This window comes from Lucilia cuprina, chromosome 5 (assembly GCF_022045245.1).
Source record: "Lucilia cuprina isolate Lc7/37 chromosome 5, ASM2204524v1, whole genome shotgun sequence".
NCBI lineage: Eukaryota > Metazoa > Arthropoda > Insecta > Diptera > Calliphoridae > Lucilia > Lucilia cuprina.
This window is the reverse complement of record NC_060953.1, coordinates 56,075,717-56,092,396: the sequence shown is the minus strand read 5'-3', so window position 1 is coordinate 56,092,396 and position 16,680 is coordinate 56,075,717. Positions and strand designations below refer to the sequence as shown.

The following is a 16,680-nucleotide window of genomic DNA, read 5'->3' as shown; positions in this document are numbered from 1 at the left end:
ATAAAATGAAAATTTGTTAAAAGAATAAAATTTTTTAAGATTTTTTTAATTTATCTTTCTCTAGAAAAGATAATTTTAAGAAAATATATCCCAATAAAAAATTTTTTTTTTTCTAAAAAAATATTTCTATAAAAAAATTCATTTTTTCAAAAACTTTTTTAAAAAATTTAAATATATAAAAAATTTTCTATAAAAAGAGAATTTAAAAAAGGTTTAATAAAATTAAATTTAATCCAAACTTTTTTATAAAAATTGAATATTCTCGAAATTTTGTATAAAAAAATAATAATTTATATTGATAGTACAGAACAAAACATCTAACACAGAAGCCAAATAGTAATACTGTCCAAGCTTTTAATATTTAAAGCTCTTCAGATTTGGATTAAAAAATAAAGCATTTATCGGAAATAATTTCCTTTTGTAAGTTAAAATATCAAATAAGAACAACAGAAGAAATTTTCAAAATAAACCTCAAATAATAAAGAAAAACACAAAAAAAGTTTACTTTTCTTTTCAAATGCAAAATTCATTTCATTTTATTTATTTATTCTTTCAATTTATTTTTTTTTATTTTCTTTGACAATTTATTAAAAAAAAAAATACATAATTATAATAAAAAAATTACAAACTAATCATAACCAATTAATATAAATAATTAAAAATTAAATATTTAATAATAAAATTCATTTTCACAAAGACAATAACTTAAATAGAAAATAAATCAAACTAAATGGTCCTTCGGTTTGGTAAAAACATGTAAAAAAAAAGTAATAATAAAGAGTAATAGTAAACAGGGAAAGAGAATAAATAACAGCTTAAATTAAGAACAATAAAAGCAAATTTAAATAGTTAAAAGAAATTATTATTAATAATAATAATAATAGTTATAAAAATGTTAATAATAGGAATATAACAGGTTTAGGGTTTAAGGTTTAACTTTTAGCAGAGTGTAACAGTAACAATTGTTAATTGAAACAATTAAACTAAAACTACATAATGAGGGAATTATTTTGGAAAAACATATATAAAATTAACAATTTTTTTTAGCAGGGAATGGTTTGAAATAAAAAACTAAACAAGAAAAAAGGTTTTTAAATTTTTTTAAAAAATTTGCAAAAAAAACAGAAAATTAAGAAAAAAAAAATAAACAAAAAAATTTAATTCATTTAATGAAATTAAAAAAAATTAACTAAAAGTTTTAATAAAAAAGAAAAAAACAAATTAAAAAAATAATAATTAGACAAAAACAAAAAAAATTTTAGAAATTTTTTTAAAAACAAGAAATTTTTTTTTGAAAAAATAGAAAATTTTTTAAATTTGCTGAAAAGTTTTATAACAATTTTGAGCCCTAGGGAGAATTCTTGGTTTAATTAAAATTAATTTTTTTTATATAAAAAAAATAAATAAATTATTAAGATTAATATTAAATTTTAAAAATATATAATTTAATGGTTGGTTTGTTTGTTTGTTTGTTTTGCTTTAGTTTTTGTTTTAAATAATTAAAAAATATAATGTTATAATAAAATTAACAATTAATATTAATAATAATAATTAAAAAAATAGTATAATTAACTTAAAAATAATACAACTATTAACTAACAAATGCTTTAGTAGTTTTTATTTATGATTATTAAAAAAAAAAATTAATACTATGCAAAAAAAGTAAATTGTTTAATTTATGGGCAAAATACTTCTAAAACAAAAAGCTTTAACAACAATTTTACTACTCTTTTTGTTTTGTTTAAAGAAAACAGAAAAAAAAAGCTTTTTGTTTAAAGCTTTTGCTAAACTATTTTAGTTTTGTGGGTTTATTTGTTTGTTTGCATTTAAAAGGGTTAGTAATTTTTTTAAACTTAGACTCAGTCTTGGCAGAGAGATTATCAATTAATTTGTCTTGCTTAATTTGTTGTGTTAAATTAAATTAGTTTTTTTTTTTTTTTGTAATTAATATATATAAAAAAAAATCGTATAACCTACATAAAACTTAAAAAGCTACTCTTCTCCTTTGTGCTTTTATAATAATGTCTTTTTTTAATTGTTTTGTAATAAACTTTTGTCTTTAAAGTTTTAAATTAAATTTTAACTAAATTGGCAAGTTTTAGGCTGCTTTTCTATTAAAAAGAGAGTTTCTAAAAAATTAATCTCATTTTTTCGATCTTTTAACTTAATATCATTTCAAAGAGTAAAAGCTTTCTTTAAACGGAAAGCTGTGAGAGTTAACATACCATAAGCTGTGAGCGCTTAACTAGGCACTCTCTGTTTTCACTACGATCGGCATTGAAGCACCAATTGTATGATTCAATGGTGAATTACGTGTATAATCCTCCGATTTCAACAGCATGGGTATATTCATTTTCATATCGGCCAATATGGGTAGTGTAGGTTTATTCTCTTGATGTCCGCCTGCTGCTCCTTGCTGTTGTTGTTGTTGTTGTTGTTGCTGTCTTTGCTGTTGAGACTCGTAGCGTGTATGGGTGCGCATGTGTCGGGTAATCATGTCACGCCTACATGCAGCATATGGACACTGAGGACATTTGTAGGGCTTCTCTCCAGTGTGAGTACGTTGATGTGTAGATAAATGATCAGAACGTGAGAATACTTGACCGCAGACTTTGCAGGTGTAGGGTTTAACACCAGTATGCAAGCGCATGTGACGTGTTAGCATATCGGAACGAGCAAACGAACGATTACACACTTCACATGAATAAGCTTTGGCTATGTCGTTAGAGGGATTACGTGATTTGTGCCTGGAAGCCATATGTTTGGCCAAACGATCGTGCAAAGAAAACATTTGTCCACAAACAGGGCAAACATAGGCCACATCTGAACCGGGAGGCATTTCCTCTACCACCGGCGAAACATCTAAATTATAACGCCAGGCTACAGATTCTTTAGTAGTAGGAGATGCTACATCTCCCTTAATAACCGGCACTCCGACTGTGGTTGTAGGAGCATGAGGATGTAAGGGATGCATGGGCATTTCCATTTTAATCATAGCAGCCGCAGCTGCTGCAGCAGCATGAGCATGAGCTGCCGCCACGGCATGAGACATTTGACCGCCATAAGGAGAAACAGGAGCTGAAGATATGGTGGTTGTAGTAGTAGACGTACCAGTAGATGAACTATTGTTACAACTACTGGGCGACAACGAAGCTGAGATCGGTTGTTGGCTGGGCGGCAACATCATGGTGGTGGCTGGCAAAGGTGATGTAGACTTATACTTCTTAGCAGGATTACAGCTAGCTCCAGCAGCTCCTCCTCCACCTCCGGCAGTTTGTGTCATCAACTCTCCTGTGGGTGTATTACCACCACTACGCACCGACAAATCCAAAGGTCTATCCTGAGGTGGTGGCATTATATTCGGATCCGAGGTATTAGCCGACATAGTCTCACTTATAGAGGTCTCGCTGCGTGGCGGTGAAGGCAAAGCCATGGCTACACTATGAGACGGTGACATGCTGGCAGCTGTTGCCGTAAATTCACCCTGATGAGATCTTTCCATTTTTAACTCTTTCATTTCCTTGGCATTCGGTGACGTTTCATCCATTTGTGATGAGGCTATAGAGGAGGGTGTATGTTGCATTGGCGAGGTATAGAGATCTTGTCTCCGTCGAAATACTTCATTGAGATATTTGGTGTGCAAATAGTAACCAAACAGGGGTGAGGGTATGGGAAAATAACGATCGTAGGGACTTGACATATGTGACTCAGTCTTAATGTCTACTGTCAGGGGATTTTGAGGTTCTTCAGTTTTAATGAATTTCGCCGCAGGTAAATTAGTATCCATTATATTGTTGTTGTTATTATTGTTGTTGTTGTTATTATGATTAACAGGACTTAGACTTATTCTAGGACTTTCATCATTATCTCCAATAGACATTTCCTCTACCGAATCAGCTTCTTCATCACCACTATAACTAGAGCGTTTGGTAGAGGAGGAGGACTTACTTTCATTGTGATTATTATTAGCCTCTTTTGTCAGACTGGATTTCTCGGAATCCTGATCTTCAGTGTCCACCTCCATGTTATGATTTACACTATTATTGTGTAGTTTATCTAAAACCGCCGATAGACGTTTACGTTTCCTCTGCTTCCAGGGCATATTTGTTGTATTATTATTGTTGTTGTTGTTCTCTCTAACATTTTCCGCTGTTAAGTTATTGTTATTATGCTCATTGGCTTGGGCGGCCGCTGAGGCTGCAACAGCTGCTGCTGCCGCCGCTTGTTGCTGCAGACTCAAGGCCAAATTATGGGGCAAACCATAGGGCAGGTGTGTGTAGGGTGGATAATGGTGTGACTGCTGCTGCTGTTGATGGGCCAAATGTTGGGCTTGTTGATAATGATTTTGTTGCTGCTGCAGATGTTGCTGATGCTGTTGGTGGTGATGATGATGAGATGTTGCATGATGCCCCATGGGGTCAGTACCTTCGGCCATAGTCATTAGGTCACAGTTTTTAAACAAATCGTAGTTTTAGGGGGGTGTTAAGGTGTTTGGATTTAAAAAGTTTTTTTTTTTCTTAAAAGCTTTTCTTTTCCAAAAGTGAGGATTTAGAACTAAGTGCTGAATGATAGTATATATGTTTTGGTTTTCTTGAGAGTTTTTTTTAACTGCAAAGAGAAGAAAAAGAAAAATTTGTTATATATTTATATTTAAGAATTTTTTTGTAACTTCAACATTATTTTATTTAAACTTTTTTATAAAAACTTATATTCTATGCCAAAATTTACCAAAAAAAACCTTTTTATTTATTTCATTCCCCTTATAAAACAGATCATTCAAGCATTTCCTTTATGTCAAAGATTTATGTTTATTGTGACTGCTGCTATACACCATCATAAACTTTATCACACATAGAAAGACATTTGTTTCCGTTTTAGAAAAAATTAAAAAAAAAACAATATTATTTAGTTTTTGGCATCCTCAATGGCCTTAAATAAAAGAACTAAAATCATTTTTTTTTGTTGACCCTCTTGACACATTGGTTGGCTGTTTCTAACTTGGTTTAGTGTCGCAATAAGAACAACTGCTGGCAGTTTTTTTCCCAGAATGTTTACGCTGCGTTGATTCTCTTGATAGGATTTTATATGGTTTCAGTTTTGTTTCACGAAACAGAAATATAAACAAAAAACTCTATAATACTAAATTTTATGAGGCTCTAAGTTTATGTCCTTGTTTTTTTGGGAGAGCAATAATGAATGTTATAGTTTTTTATATAGAAAATTTTAAAATTGAAGCAAAAAATAGTGGGGAATTAAATTTTTTGTAGATTTTTAATTAAAACGTTAACGTTGTTTTATACTTGTCTCAAAAATCTATTACTGTCTTCTTTACTGTTATGTTAAAGGAACGCTTTTGACACTCATAGACTAAATTAAATGAAACATTTATAATAAACATGTTATTATAAGTTTTTTTTTTATTTTAAAACTCCCCCTCCTTTTTTATTACTATAATCAAAGCTACTTAAAAAGCTCGAACTTATACTTGATATAGTAATTTCCAGAGCTTTGCTATAAAAGCAAGTTTACCTAATATCTCTGTAAAGCTTTAAAGTTCATTTAAGTCCTCTCTTTTTCTTAAACTTCGGAACCAATTAAGTATTTAAAACAACAATATCATACCCTAAAAGTCACTAAAAAGTTTAACTTATGCCTTATTAAAGAATTATAATTATATAAAGCTTATTAAAGCTTTAGCTTATTAATATCAGCTACAACACTTGTCCTGCTAATATACTCTTTCCTTGAATTTCTCTCTTATTAAAACCTTTAATATAAATCTTAATTTTCTTTAGCAAACTTAAATAATAAAAATTTTCTTTATTTTTATATTAGTAGGAGGTTTGTTGTTTTTACTGCATTGCGCTTATCCTTATTTGATATATGTGAATTGTTTCCTTTCTGATTATCCTTTAAAAAAGCAAACAACTAGCAAACGACAACAACAGCAACCTAATAAAAGTGTAGACTCTATATAGACACATTCCTTTAAGCTTTTATATTATTTTCCACATCACTAAATATGCATTCAACAGCAGCAGTCGCAGTAGCAGTAGCAGTAGCAGCCTTCCTTTTGGCTACTATAAAACACGAAAAATAACAGCAAGTGTAGCACGCTAGTTTAACAAATATTATACTAGAGTAAACATTAAGTGGCCTAAGGATGTGTTACTTGTACTTACTCGACACAATTGCCTCGTAAATACCCATACCATTCATAGACTTTGGATTAAAGGTCTCTTTATCCTTGTTATCCCAAGCTGTTGTTGTTAGTTTGTGATATTGAGGTGTTGATATTTGTTTAAATGACTATTTTAACCTTAAAGTGTCTGCTGTATTTCCTAGATTGGTTTCGGTAGAGAATTTCTTTTTTTTTGCTTTATTTAGATTGAATGTTTAGTTAAAAAGGAAAATGTTGTTGATTTTGTAGGAGATGGCTTAATAACTGACTGCTAGGTAATTTTTGTTGCAGTTAAAGGAGTAAATTTATTTGCAATGACTTTGATAATAAGGATTTGATTAAAAGAACTTTAAATTTGTTTAAACACTTGGTATCTGTTTAAAAGGATATAAATAAAATGTTATACTTGTACCGTTTAAAGCACTTTATTTTATAAAAGCTTATTTATATAAGAGCTTTAATACAGTGAACTACCAGAAGCTGTATTTATACAAAGAGCGCTTTTGTAAACTCTCTTGAACATGAACTCAACTAGAATTGAACTAGAACTTAACCAGAACTGAACTAGAACTAAACTAGAACTGAACTAGAACTGAACTAGAACTGAACTAGAACTGAACTAGAACTGAACTAGAACTGAACTAGAACTGAACTAGAACTGAACTAGAACTGAACTAGAACTGAACTAGAACTGAACTAGAACTGAACTAGAACTGAACTAGAACTGAACTAGAACTGAACTAGAACTGAACTAGAACTGAACTAGAACTGAACTAGAACTCTACTAGAACTGAACTAGAACTGAACTAGAACTGAACTAGAACTGAACTAGAACTGAACTAGAACTGAAATAGAACTGAACTAGAACTGAACTAGAACTGAACTAGAACTGAACTAGAACTGAACTAGAACTGAACTAGAACTGAACTAGAACTGAAATAGAACTGAACTAGAACTCTCTTGGGACTCCTGATATATAGTGGTGCACACTAACTTGTTTTTCTCTTAATTTTTTTAGCTTTTCTTCAAAACATTTCCTCTACTTAAAATTTTCCCTAAAAAAACTTTGTAATTACAATAATTATTTAAAAATATTTATGTCTTTTTTACACTATTTCTCTTACATGCAAAAGTCATAAATTTTATTCACAAAAAAATCTTTATTTTAAATACTACAAAACATAAAGCAAAAAAGCAGAAACAGCAAGAAAAAACTTTTATGAAAAATTGCGATAATTATGTTCTGGTTAGTGTTGAAATTTATTTCATTTATATACAGTTTTTATTTCCTAGATTTTTCGCTCAACACAATGTAAAGCTGTTAATTTTTCATAATTATGTTAACAGTTTATAACCCACCAAAAAAATTATAACAAAGAACTTGAATACAAAATATTTTACAAGGACCCCGAAACCCCAAAATATAAAAAATAGCGTGATTTTTTTTTTGTGTGTTTGCAAACATCATAACTGGGTTGTAGATTCTAGAGATGGGGTGTTTCCTAAGGGAATATAAAAGGCCGGACTGTAGCAGACAACTATTCATAAGTTTGTTTTTTTATTTTTATATAAGTTAAGTGGATAATATTTAATGTGTCATAAAGTACTTAATTTTAACAATAACGAGACAAGGGACAGGCGAAAAAAAAACATATTTTGCAAAGAAAAAACTGATGATAAGCAACCCTCTTTTTAAATTAAATTAAAAAAAAAAAAATTCAAGGAATTTCTTTTTTTGGAGCCAAAATTCAACTATATTTACAGACTTATTTATTATTATATTTTTGAAAACTGACAAATTATTTTTAAACTTGTATTTTATTATTTTTAAATAAATACATATCTTGACAATTAATAAAGGAATTTGTGTGACCACACAATTTAAGTGACTGAACATAAAATAAGTGTTAAATAAATAATGGAAAACAGTACATACATACATATACAGAAACAGTACCAATACATGTATTCAATGCAGAAAAATAAATATTTATTTAAGCAATGTCTGCTTAAAAAATAATAAAATACACAGTCAAGCACAAGACCAGAAAAAACATGTATTAAACAACTAACTAACCAGTAAATGTATAAGAGATGGTTTTGAATGTAAAAAGGGGAGGAAAAAGGTACTCAATTTCAAGATTCTAAAATTATAAACTTTAAAAGTGAAGAACTGTACTAGAACTGAACTAGAACTTAACTAGAACTGAACTAGAACTAAACTAGAACTGAACTAGAACTGAACTAGAACTGAACTAGAACTGAACTAGAACTGAACTAGAACTGAACTAGAACTGAACTAGAACTGAACTAGAACTGAACTAGAACTGAACTAGAACTGAACTAGAACTGAACTAGAACTGAACTAGAACTGAACTAGAACTGAACTACAACTGAACTACAACTGAACTAGAAATGAACTAGTACTGAACTACAACTCAACTAGAACGGAACTAAAACTGATTTAGATCTGAAAAAAATGAATATAATATTTTAGATCTATTTTTTCAGAAATAACTTATTTTATCTAAAAATAGTGCTTTTTAGCTAAAAGTACTTTACTTTTTTTTTTTTTAATTTTATTTTTTCGCAAAAAAGTACTTTTTTCGTCTCCACAAAACATAAATTTTCCCATTTTATCACTGGATTTCACGTGTCTTTTTTGTTTTCAACCATTAGCTAATAAACAGTACAAATATATGAATGTATGCGGTTGTCACAAATGTACCAAAAATTGTTGTTATTTAACAAATAAATACGGCGACAACAATTTGGTTTGACTTTCTTTATCGTTTTTAGTGCAAAATAATAAAACAAGCGTGTGGGCGATCAATCGTGCGTGCAATAAAAACCAATAATAAAATACAAATGCAACAAAATCCAACAGACTTAACAAATTGTTTGCTTGTTGTTATAATCAGTGAGTATATAAATTTTCTAAAAAAAATAAAAGATGATTCTTAAACAAATGTAACACACACACACACTTCAAATGTTATGTTCAATTAACTAAAATGAAAATTTATGTTGAAAATAAATAGGAAAAGTTTATTGATATAAGTAAAGGTGTCTTAGCTTAAAGCTAAAATGCAATTTTTATTATTGTATAAAAATCTGACCCTATTTTTCATTAACGTTTTATGTTTAACTACTGTCTGTCTTTCCGTTTTTTTTTTCGCCACAATTTTATGGTTGTTAACAACAATTTGTTATCATTTAATTTTTATCTTTAATTATAAAAATGTAATAAACAAAACTTTATTACTTTATGTGCTCCTTCATTTTTTTATGTATTGTTTATTTCATTTAAAAATAAAAAACAAACATTTAAAAATTAAAAACTCTATTAATAAAAGCCATACAGAATTATTAACTATTTTTAAATACCTTGATGGTGGCGTTGATAATAAACATGACATAAAATCGCTCAAGTGTTACTTATGACAATAGTCCGACTCACATTCATTAACTCTGTAGTAATGTTTGTGTATATTGTATAGAAAAAAAAAATTAAGAAAAAAATGGCTAATAAAACATTTATTGTATTACATATTTAATAATATTAAGAGGGGTAAAAGTGATATGATTCCCCCTTTTTTTTTTTAAAGTAAAACCAACCAAAAACAATCCCTCCCACACTATTTGTTATTCTGCTGTGTACTTCATCATCAGCAGCAAATGTTGAAATAAAATTAACAACCAATCAACGTTTAGTTTTACTTTATTGTTGTGTGTTTTTTTGTTGGTGTTGTTGGCTGTTGCCTTTTGTTCAGCTTTAACAAAAGAGTTAAGTAAACAACAATAATAATGTATACAAAAATTAACACTATATTAACCAGGTTGGGTTTGTTAATGATTTTAAGAAAAATTGTTTTTACATGAATTAAATATTTTATAATTAATACAAAAAGCTAATAATAAGGAAATTAAAATTTCCAATTAATTAAAAAAAATATAAAATTTTATAAAAAGTACCAAAGTACTTTTTTAAATATATATAAAAGTAATAAAGGTTTTAGCAATTATTTCTTAAATATTATTTAGTATTATTAAGAATGCATTTATATCCAAATTTTAATATAATTTTTAAATGTACCAAATGGTACTTTTTCAAAAAAGTACTTTATTACTTTATTAAAAAAAATTGCAGAATTTCATTGTACCAAAAAACTAATTTTTAAAACTTTTAAAGGAAGTACTTTTTAACAATAGAGCTGTTAGTCAGCAAATCATAACTTACTATAGAAAAGTATCTAAAAAAGCAAGAAAATTTCATATATTTGGTACTTTTTTTTAAAATAGTACTTTTTGTTATTTGATGTTATTTTTATATAATAATGCACTTTTATTTGATAAAAAGTAACATTTTCATTTTTCTTATAAAAAATCATTTTTTATGAAAATTTTCCAAACTTAAGAAAAAAATCTAAAAGCACTAGAACTTTTAGCAAAAAAGATTTCTTCAATAAGCAAATAATTGTTTAGGTGAAAAGCTTTTTTTAAGTAAAAGCTGTTTTTAATAAAAAGAGATTATTTTTATAGAAAATGCCCTTTTCTTCAAGCAAAAAAGCTCTTATTTCTTTTTATAAAAAACCCTTTTCAGTATAAAAAGTTAGGGAAAATATTTGTTTCGGCAAAAAAAGCTTTTTAGTAGTAAAAGCTATTTATAGTAGAAAGAGAATATTTCTAATAGAAACAGCTCTTTTTTAAACAACTCTTTTTAAGAAGTGTTTTTAAAAAAAAGCTCTTTTCAATAGAAAGAGTATTTTTTGCTTAGTAGCAAAATCTGTTTTTAATATATAGATATTATTTTCAAAAGAAAAAGTTTTATTAATAGAAAAAGTTCCTTTTTCAAAAAAGTTTTTTTTTTAAATAAAGCTCTTTTTAATAAAAAAAAGTTTTATTAGTTTAAAGAATTAAACGTTTTCAATCTGTTTAATGAAAAATGCTTTGTTTAGTTCAAAAAAAGGTTTTGAAATGAAAAAATGTTTTTTTTTTAGAAAACAAGTTTAAAAAAAGCTGTTTTCAATGGAAACAGTATTGTTTTCTTAAAGAATAAAGCGTTAAAGAAATGCTTTGTTTAATACAATGAAGCTTTTTAAAAAAAATTTATTTTTGTAAAACTATTTTTTTGAAAAAAGCTTTTTTTCAATGTCAATAGAAAGTGTTTTGTTTGATAGAAAAAGCTCTTTTTTAAAAATTAATGCTCTTTTCAATAAAAAAGTGTTGCTTAGAAGCAAAATCTGTTTTTAGTAGAAAAAAAATTATTTTCAATAGAAAAAGTTTTTAAAAAAAACTTTTTTAATAAAACTCTTTTCAATAGAAAAAGTATTGTTTGTTTAATGCGTTTTAAATCTGCTTAAATAAAAATGCTTTGATAAGTCCAAAAAGCTTTTTAAAAGAAAAATCGGCCTTAGAAAATAACTTATTTTCAATAGAAATAGTTGTTTTTAACAGAAAAATTATGTTTCAAAAAAGCTTCTTTTAAATAAGCTTTTTTCAATAGAAAGATCATTGTAGGTTTAAAAAATTAATCGTTTTATAAATGCTTAAAGAAAAATGCTTTGTTTAGTACAAAAAAGCTTTCTCAAAAGAAAAATTTTTCTTAGAAAACAATTTATTGATAAAAAGTATATTTTATAAAAAAAGCTTTTAAATAATATTTTATATATAAGTGTTTCTAATAGAAAAAGCTTTATTCAGTAGAGAAGAGTTTCTTAAGTAAATACAAAAGCTTTTTAGAGAGAAACATTTTTTGTTTCATAAAAAGGTTTTCCAGCTGAAAAAATAATAAAGCTTTTTCCTAAAATTTCTCTAAAACTTTACAAAAAGTACTTTATCCTATTTATGCCCTTTTTTACTGTGTCTAGTTATTTTTTAACTTTAAGATATATTCTTCTCATATAAAAATTGTCATAACTGGAAAAATAACTACCAGTTTAACTATAACTCAAGCTGATGAAATTGAGGGTAAAAATATTTTTAAATTATCTACAGGCTTAATAGTGTTAATAACCAACAAATATACATAAATATTAAATTATAATGAACAACACAAAAAAACTATTGTTGTACTTATACTCCTCCCTCACACGAAATAAAGCTTTTTTTGTAAACAATTTATTTCTTACTTTAGAAAAAAAGCTTTTTTTCAAAGCACTTTGTTTGCAGTTAGTTTATTAGCTGTTAAACTTTTACAATTTATAGTTTTTCATTTATAGTATTTCATGATTTATTTGCAATTTTTTTATTAATAAATTGTGTAATTTATGTGTTATTAAACAAGAACAAAAAAAATGTATTTATATTATTTTAAAATTTTGGCGCCTGTTATTAACTTTGAATTTTATGGAATTTCTTAATTCAATAAGATCAGCAGTTATAATAATTTAAATTATAGCTTTAATATAACTACAATTTTCTAACTAAACTTAAAAATTTCAAATTACATTTCAAATTACCTTTAATTAACATGTAACCTTTGTGACCCCCATTAAAATAAATAAAATAAGAAAAAATATATAAATGTGGTAAATTGTATAAACTATTGCCTCATTTATTTAGAAAAATAAAATTGTGGCTATTTGGTTGGTTGAATTGGTTTTACAGAATTTTTATTTGGTTGAATTACAACAGTTGACTCGTTACGAATACGATTTGTTGGTGGATGTTATAAATTAGTTTTTTGTTTTACTTCATGTAGTTAACTTTTTTTTATTACTTGTTTTTAGTAGAATTTGTTTTATATATTGTATAATTATATTTGTCTATTGGAGAGTTTGTGTATTTGTTTCAACAACTAATGATTTGTTTACTGTATTAAGTGGAATTTGTTGTCGTTGTTGTTGTTATTGTGGTTTTTTATTATTATATTGTTTCTACAAGATTAATAATTAAGACTTTGTCGCCTTGTTGTGGCAAATAGTAAATTGTAGGTATTTAAAATGGAAACACTTTTATATGTATATTATTTATATGGTTGACTTAATTGTGGTTTTTGTTTGTTACTTGAAAAAAAAAAATGGGTCAAGATATAACAAAAGCTATAGGTTAAAAAGATTTTAAGTAATTGCTTTAATACGCTTTAAAGTATCCTGTAAAAAGCTCAAAACTTTTTGTTTACAAAGAAAAGCTTTTCTTTTTTTCTTAATGCTTTTCAAGTTAAACCATTAGCTTTAGTTTATGTTGCTAACACACCTGCTTTTTAATGTTTAACAATTTTAAAATTAATATGTTTGTAGGTTTTTTCCTTTTTTTTCTTAAACAAATTCATTATAATTTTGTTAGCTTTAGGCTAAAATGATAATGATGCTTATGTTTTGTCAGACCTTTAAAGGTTTTTGAAGGTTATGTTTGTATAATTAACATGAAATCAAAACTTTGAAATTAGTTTTATGTTTAAGGGCGATATTATAAATAATTCTGTTAAGTAAAACTAAATTTTAATATATTTTTTTGTAAATTACTTAAAAATCAAATTTTTTCCTCAATATTATAAAAAGCTTTTAATCTGGTAAATTTTCAAAATAAAAAGTTAATTAAAGCTGTATTTGCTATATAAATATAAAGCTTAAAGTTTTTTTTCTATCTTATAAAATAAAACATATCTTTGAAAGCTAGATAATTCAACAATATTTCCTAAAAGCTTTAAAAACCAAGATGAAGTAATAGAATTATTAAAGCTTTCTTATAAAATATGACTAAACGAAAACTTTCTAGAGCTTTACATCAGCATTAAGCTTTTTCTTCTAAACGTTATTGTACAAACAAAGCTTTTTTGTAGATTTAGTTCTGATGTATTAATAAACCTCTATATAAAAGCTTTTACAAATCGAAAGTTTATAAAATTAACAAATATAATGATTGTAGAACTATTTTAAAAGAATCTGTAAATCTTATAGAAGATGACTATATAAAAGCTTTTTACAGCTTTACATCAACACAAAGCTTTTTTCTAAAACATTTGCAAAAATGTGAGAAAATAAGATAATTCTGTTTAAAAGTTATTAAGTTTCCAATGCTTAAATAAAGCTTATATGTAAAGCTTGTTTATTAAAGTTTTATAAAAGAAACACAGATAAAAAGAACTTTATTAAAACAAATAGAATTTATTAAATTCAGTGAATTTTAAAAGCTTTTAAAGACTTTATATCAAAAGCTATAGAAAGTTTTTATATTTTCTTGTAAGGGAAACATAGATAGAGATTCAAGAACTTTTAGAAAACCTTTTAGACTGAAAGTATTTTTAAGCTTCCAAAAAGCTTTATTTAAAAATAAACTATCTATAATGAAAGCTTTCGTTAATAAAGTTTTATATATGCTTAAAATTAAATACGTTTAACAGTAGTATTTAAACAGCTTTAGATCAAAATTTAGAGCTTAAATAGCTTAAAGCTATTACTAAACTTTTAAAAGCTACTTTGTTAAAAGCTTTTTCTTCAAAAAATGTTCTAATTATACAACACTTCCTTTTAATTTACTTTATAATTTAACAAGCTCTTAACAGAAAAAAAACTATGCAACATAAAAGCTCTCTCATTTTATCTGACTCTCTTCTTGGTATTGTAATTGTTTTTGCCATAACCATAAAACTGCACTTGTTGTTGTGTTTACTATAATCATGTAACACATTTATATTTATATGCAACATGTTGTTGCTGTTGTTGCTGCTGTCTTTTTCCTTTCTGTCTTCCTTGCAATTTGTGGCCATAATCATTTCTTAGTCAAATATAATTATTTTTTCAATTGTACACCTTTTAGACACTGAAAGCTGATCACATGCACATTTTATATTGTTGTATGTTGGTCAAGCTAAAATAGGCAACATCAGGTTGCTGCTACAACAGAAAAAATATATATATATACGAACATACTTTGTACAGACATGAATGAATGAATTGGTTGGTGGCAGAGGTGGTAACGATCGGTTTTAATTTTGTTGTTGCTGTTGTTGTATGTATTGTGTAAAAGCAATAATAATGTTGGCTTATAAATACATTTTCAAAACTTCCGTCCGTTTGCAAATAATTTTCATACGAAAAAACGCAAAAAATAGAATTAAAGCGGCAACAGGCAATTGCCACAAACATACAAACATTTATATGTACGAATTTTTATAAAGTATGGCAAGAACAACTGCAGTTTTTTTACATTTTTATACAGTAGCAATTGTTGGCCAAGCATCGCGTGATCACAGACAATTTAGTCAAGAATACATATAGACATTTATACCGATATACATACAATTTTTTTTTCAGTCAAATGCTGTACTATAACATGAACAACTACAACAACAGCAAAAAGAAAATGATCCTGTCGTCATCTGCTGTTGCTGCTGCTGTTCTTATTGATGCAGTTGTTGCTGCCATTGTGGCTGTTATAATTTCAATAATATTGAGCAGGGGGTAGAGGTATGTAGCTGTGAGGCAAGACACTCAGCCTTATCCACAGACAAGAGCATCCGTTACCATAGTTTAGCTTTTTGCTTTCCAATTTTATAGATCTATATTTTGTTGTTATTTTCAGTAGTATATTTACCTTTTAAAGCCATAATTATTAACAATACTATACTATTTTAAATTAAACAGAAGAACAAAACACAAAAAAGCAGCATTTACAACAATATCTATAGAAACCAAACCTAAAGTTTCTTATTTGGACTAGCTACTGATGTTGTGCTAAACAACTATAAAAAAAGATTAGCATGTTCCTGGGCTGCAATAGCCAAGGAAATAAAGTTAAAAGAAAAATTGAAAATTAAATAACTATAAACAGGATCTAGAATTTAAAACTTTAACTTATTAACACAAGCGCAGGCGCTTAAACTCCTAAAAGCCAAGGGACTGAAAAAACGATACAAACACAGTCAGACGAACAGACAGACAGACGTACAGACCGACCGACTAACAGACACCTTCAATTTTTCTGTGTGCGTTGTTGGCTTAGTCGGTTTTATAAGAGCTTTTAGAGTTTCTTGATTAGCTTTAAGATATTGTTATTACTTTAAGTTAGATTTTGTTCATTGTATGCAAAAGAGTAAATTTTAGTTGTTATTTCTCTTCTTTTTTTCTACACACAGACAAAATTATTACAATTTTATGACTGAAAATGTTGGATATTAAAAAAGAACCCTTTTCAGAAAGAAAAACGTCTAAATAGTATCAAGTTGATAATGAATGAGGAGAATTTAAGACATGTTCGCTAAGTAAAGTTAAATTGAAACAGGTGTTTTTGTATTTTATAAGTCATTTGTTAAAAAACGTTTTTTAAATTGAACATTTTTAAATATTAATAAAAAAATCATTTAAAAAATAATGCCATCTCAATTAACTTTCAACATATAATTTTTCAACTCTTTCTTTCAATTCTGAACTAGAACTGCACTAGAACTAAACTGAGCTAGAACTGAACTAGAACTGAACTAGAACTGAACTAGAACTGAACTAGAACTGAACTAGAACTGAACTAGAACTAAACTAGAACTGAACTAGAACTGAACT

At 27.0% G+C, this 16,680-nt stretch overlaps 1 protein-coding gene across 1 annotated transcript in view; it reads right to left on the bottom strand.

Annotated features, from left to right (window-relative positions):
- Positions 1–1,911: 1,911 nt before the first annotated feature.
- The window catches only part of LOC111685240 (zinc finger E-box-binding homeobox 1), a 73,940-nt gene continuing 59,171 nt past the window's right edge, over positions 1,912–16,680 (bottom strand). Inside the window, exon 3 of the mRNA XM_046951542.1 lies at positions 1,912–4,608. Within this exon, the coding sequence (XP_046807498.1) occupies positions 2,246–4,441 (2,196 nt within the window). The 5' untranslated portion in view covers positions 4,442–4,608 and the 3' untranslated portion in view covers positions 1,912–2,245. The remainder of the gene's footprint in view (positions 4,609–16,680) is intronic.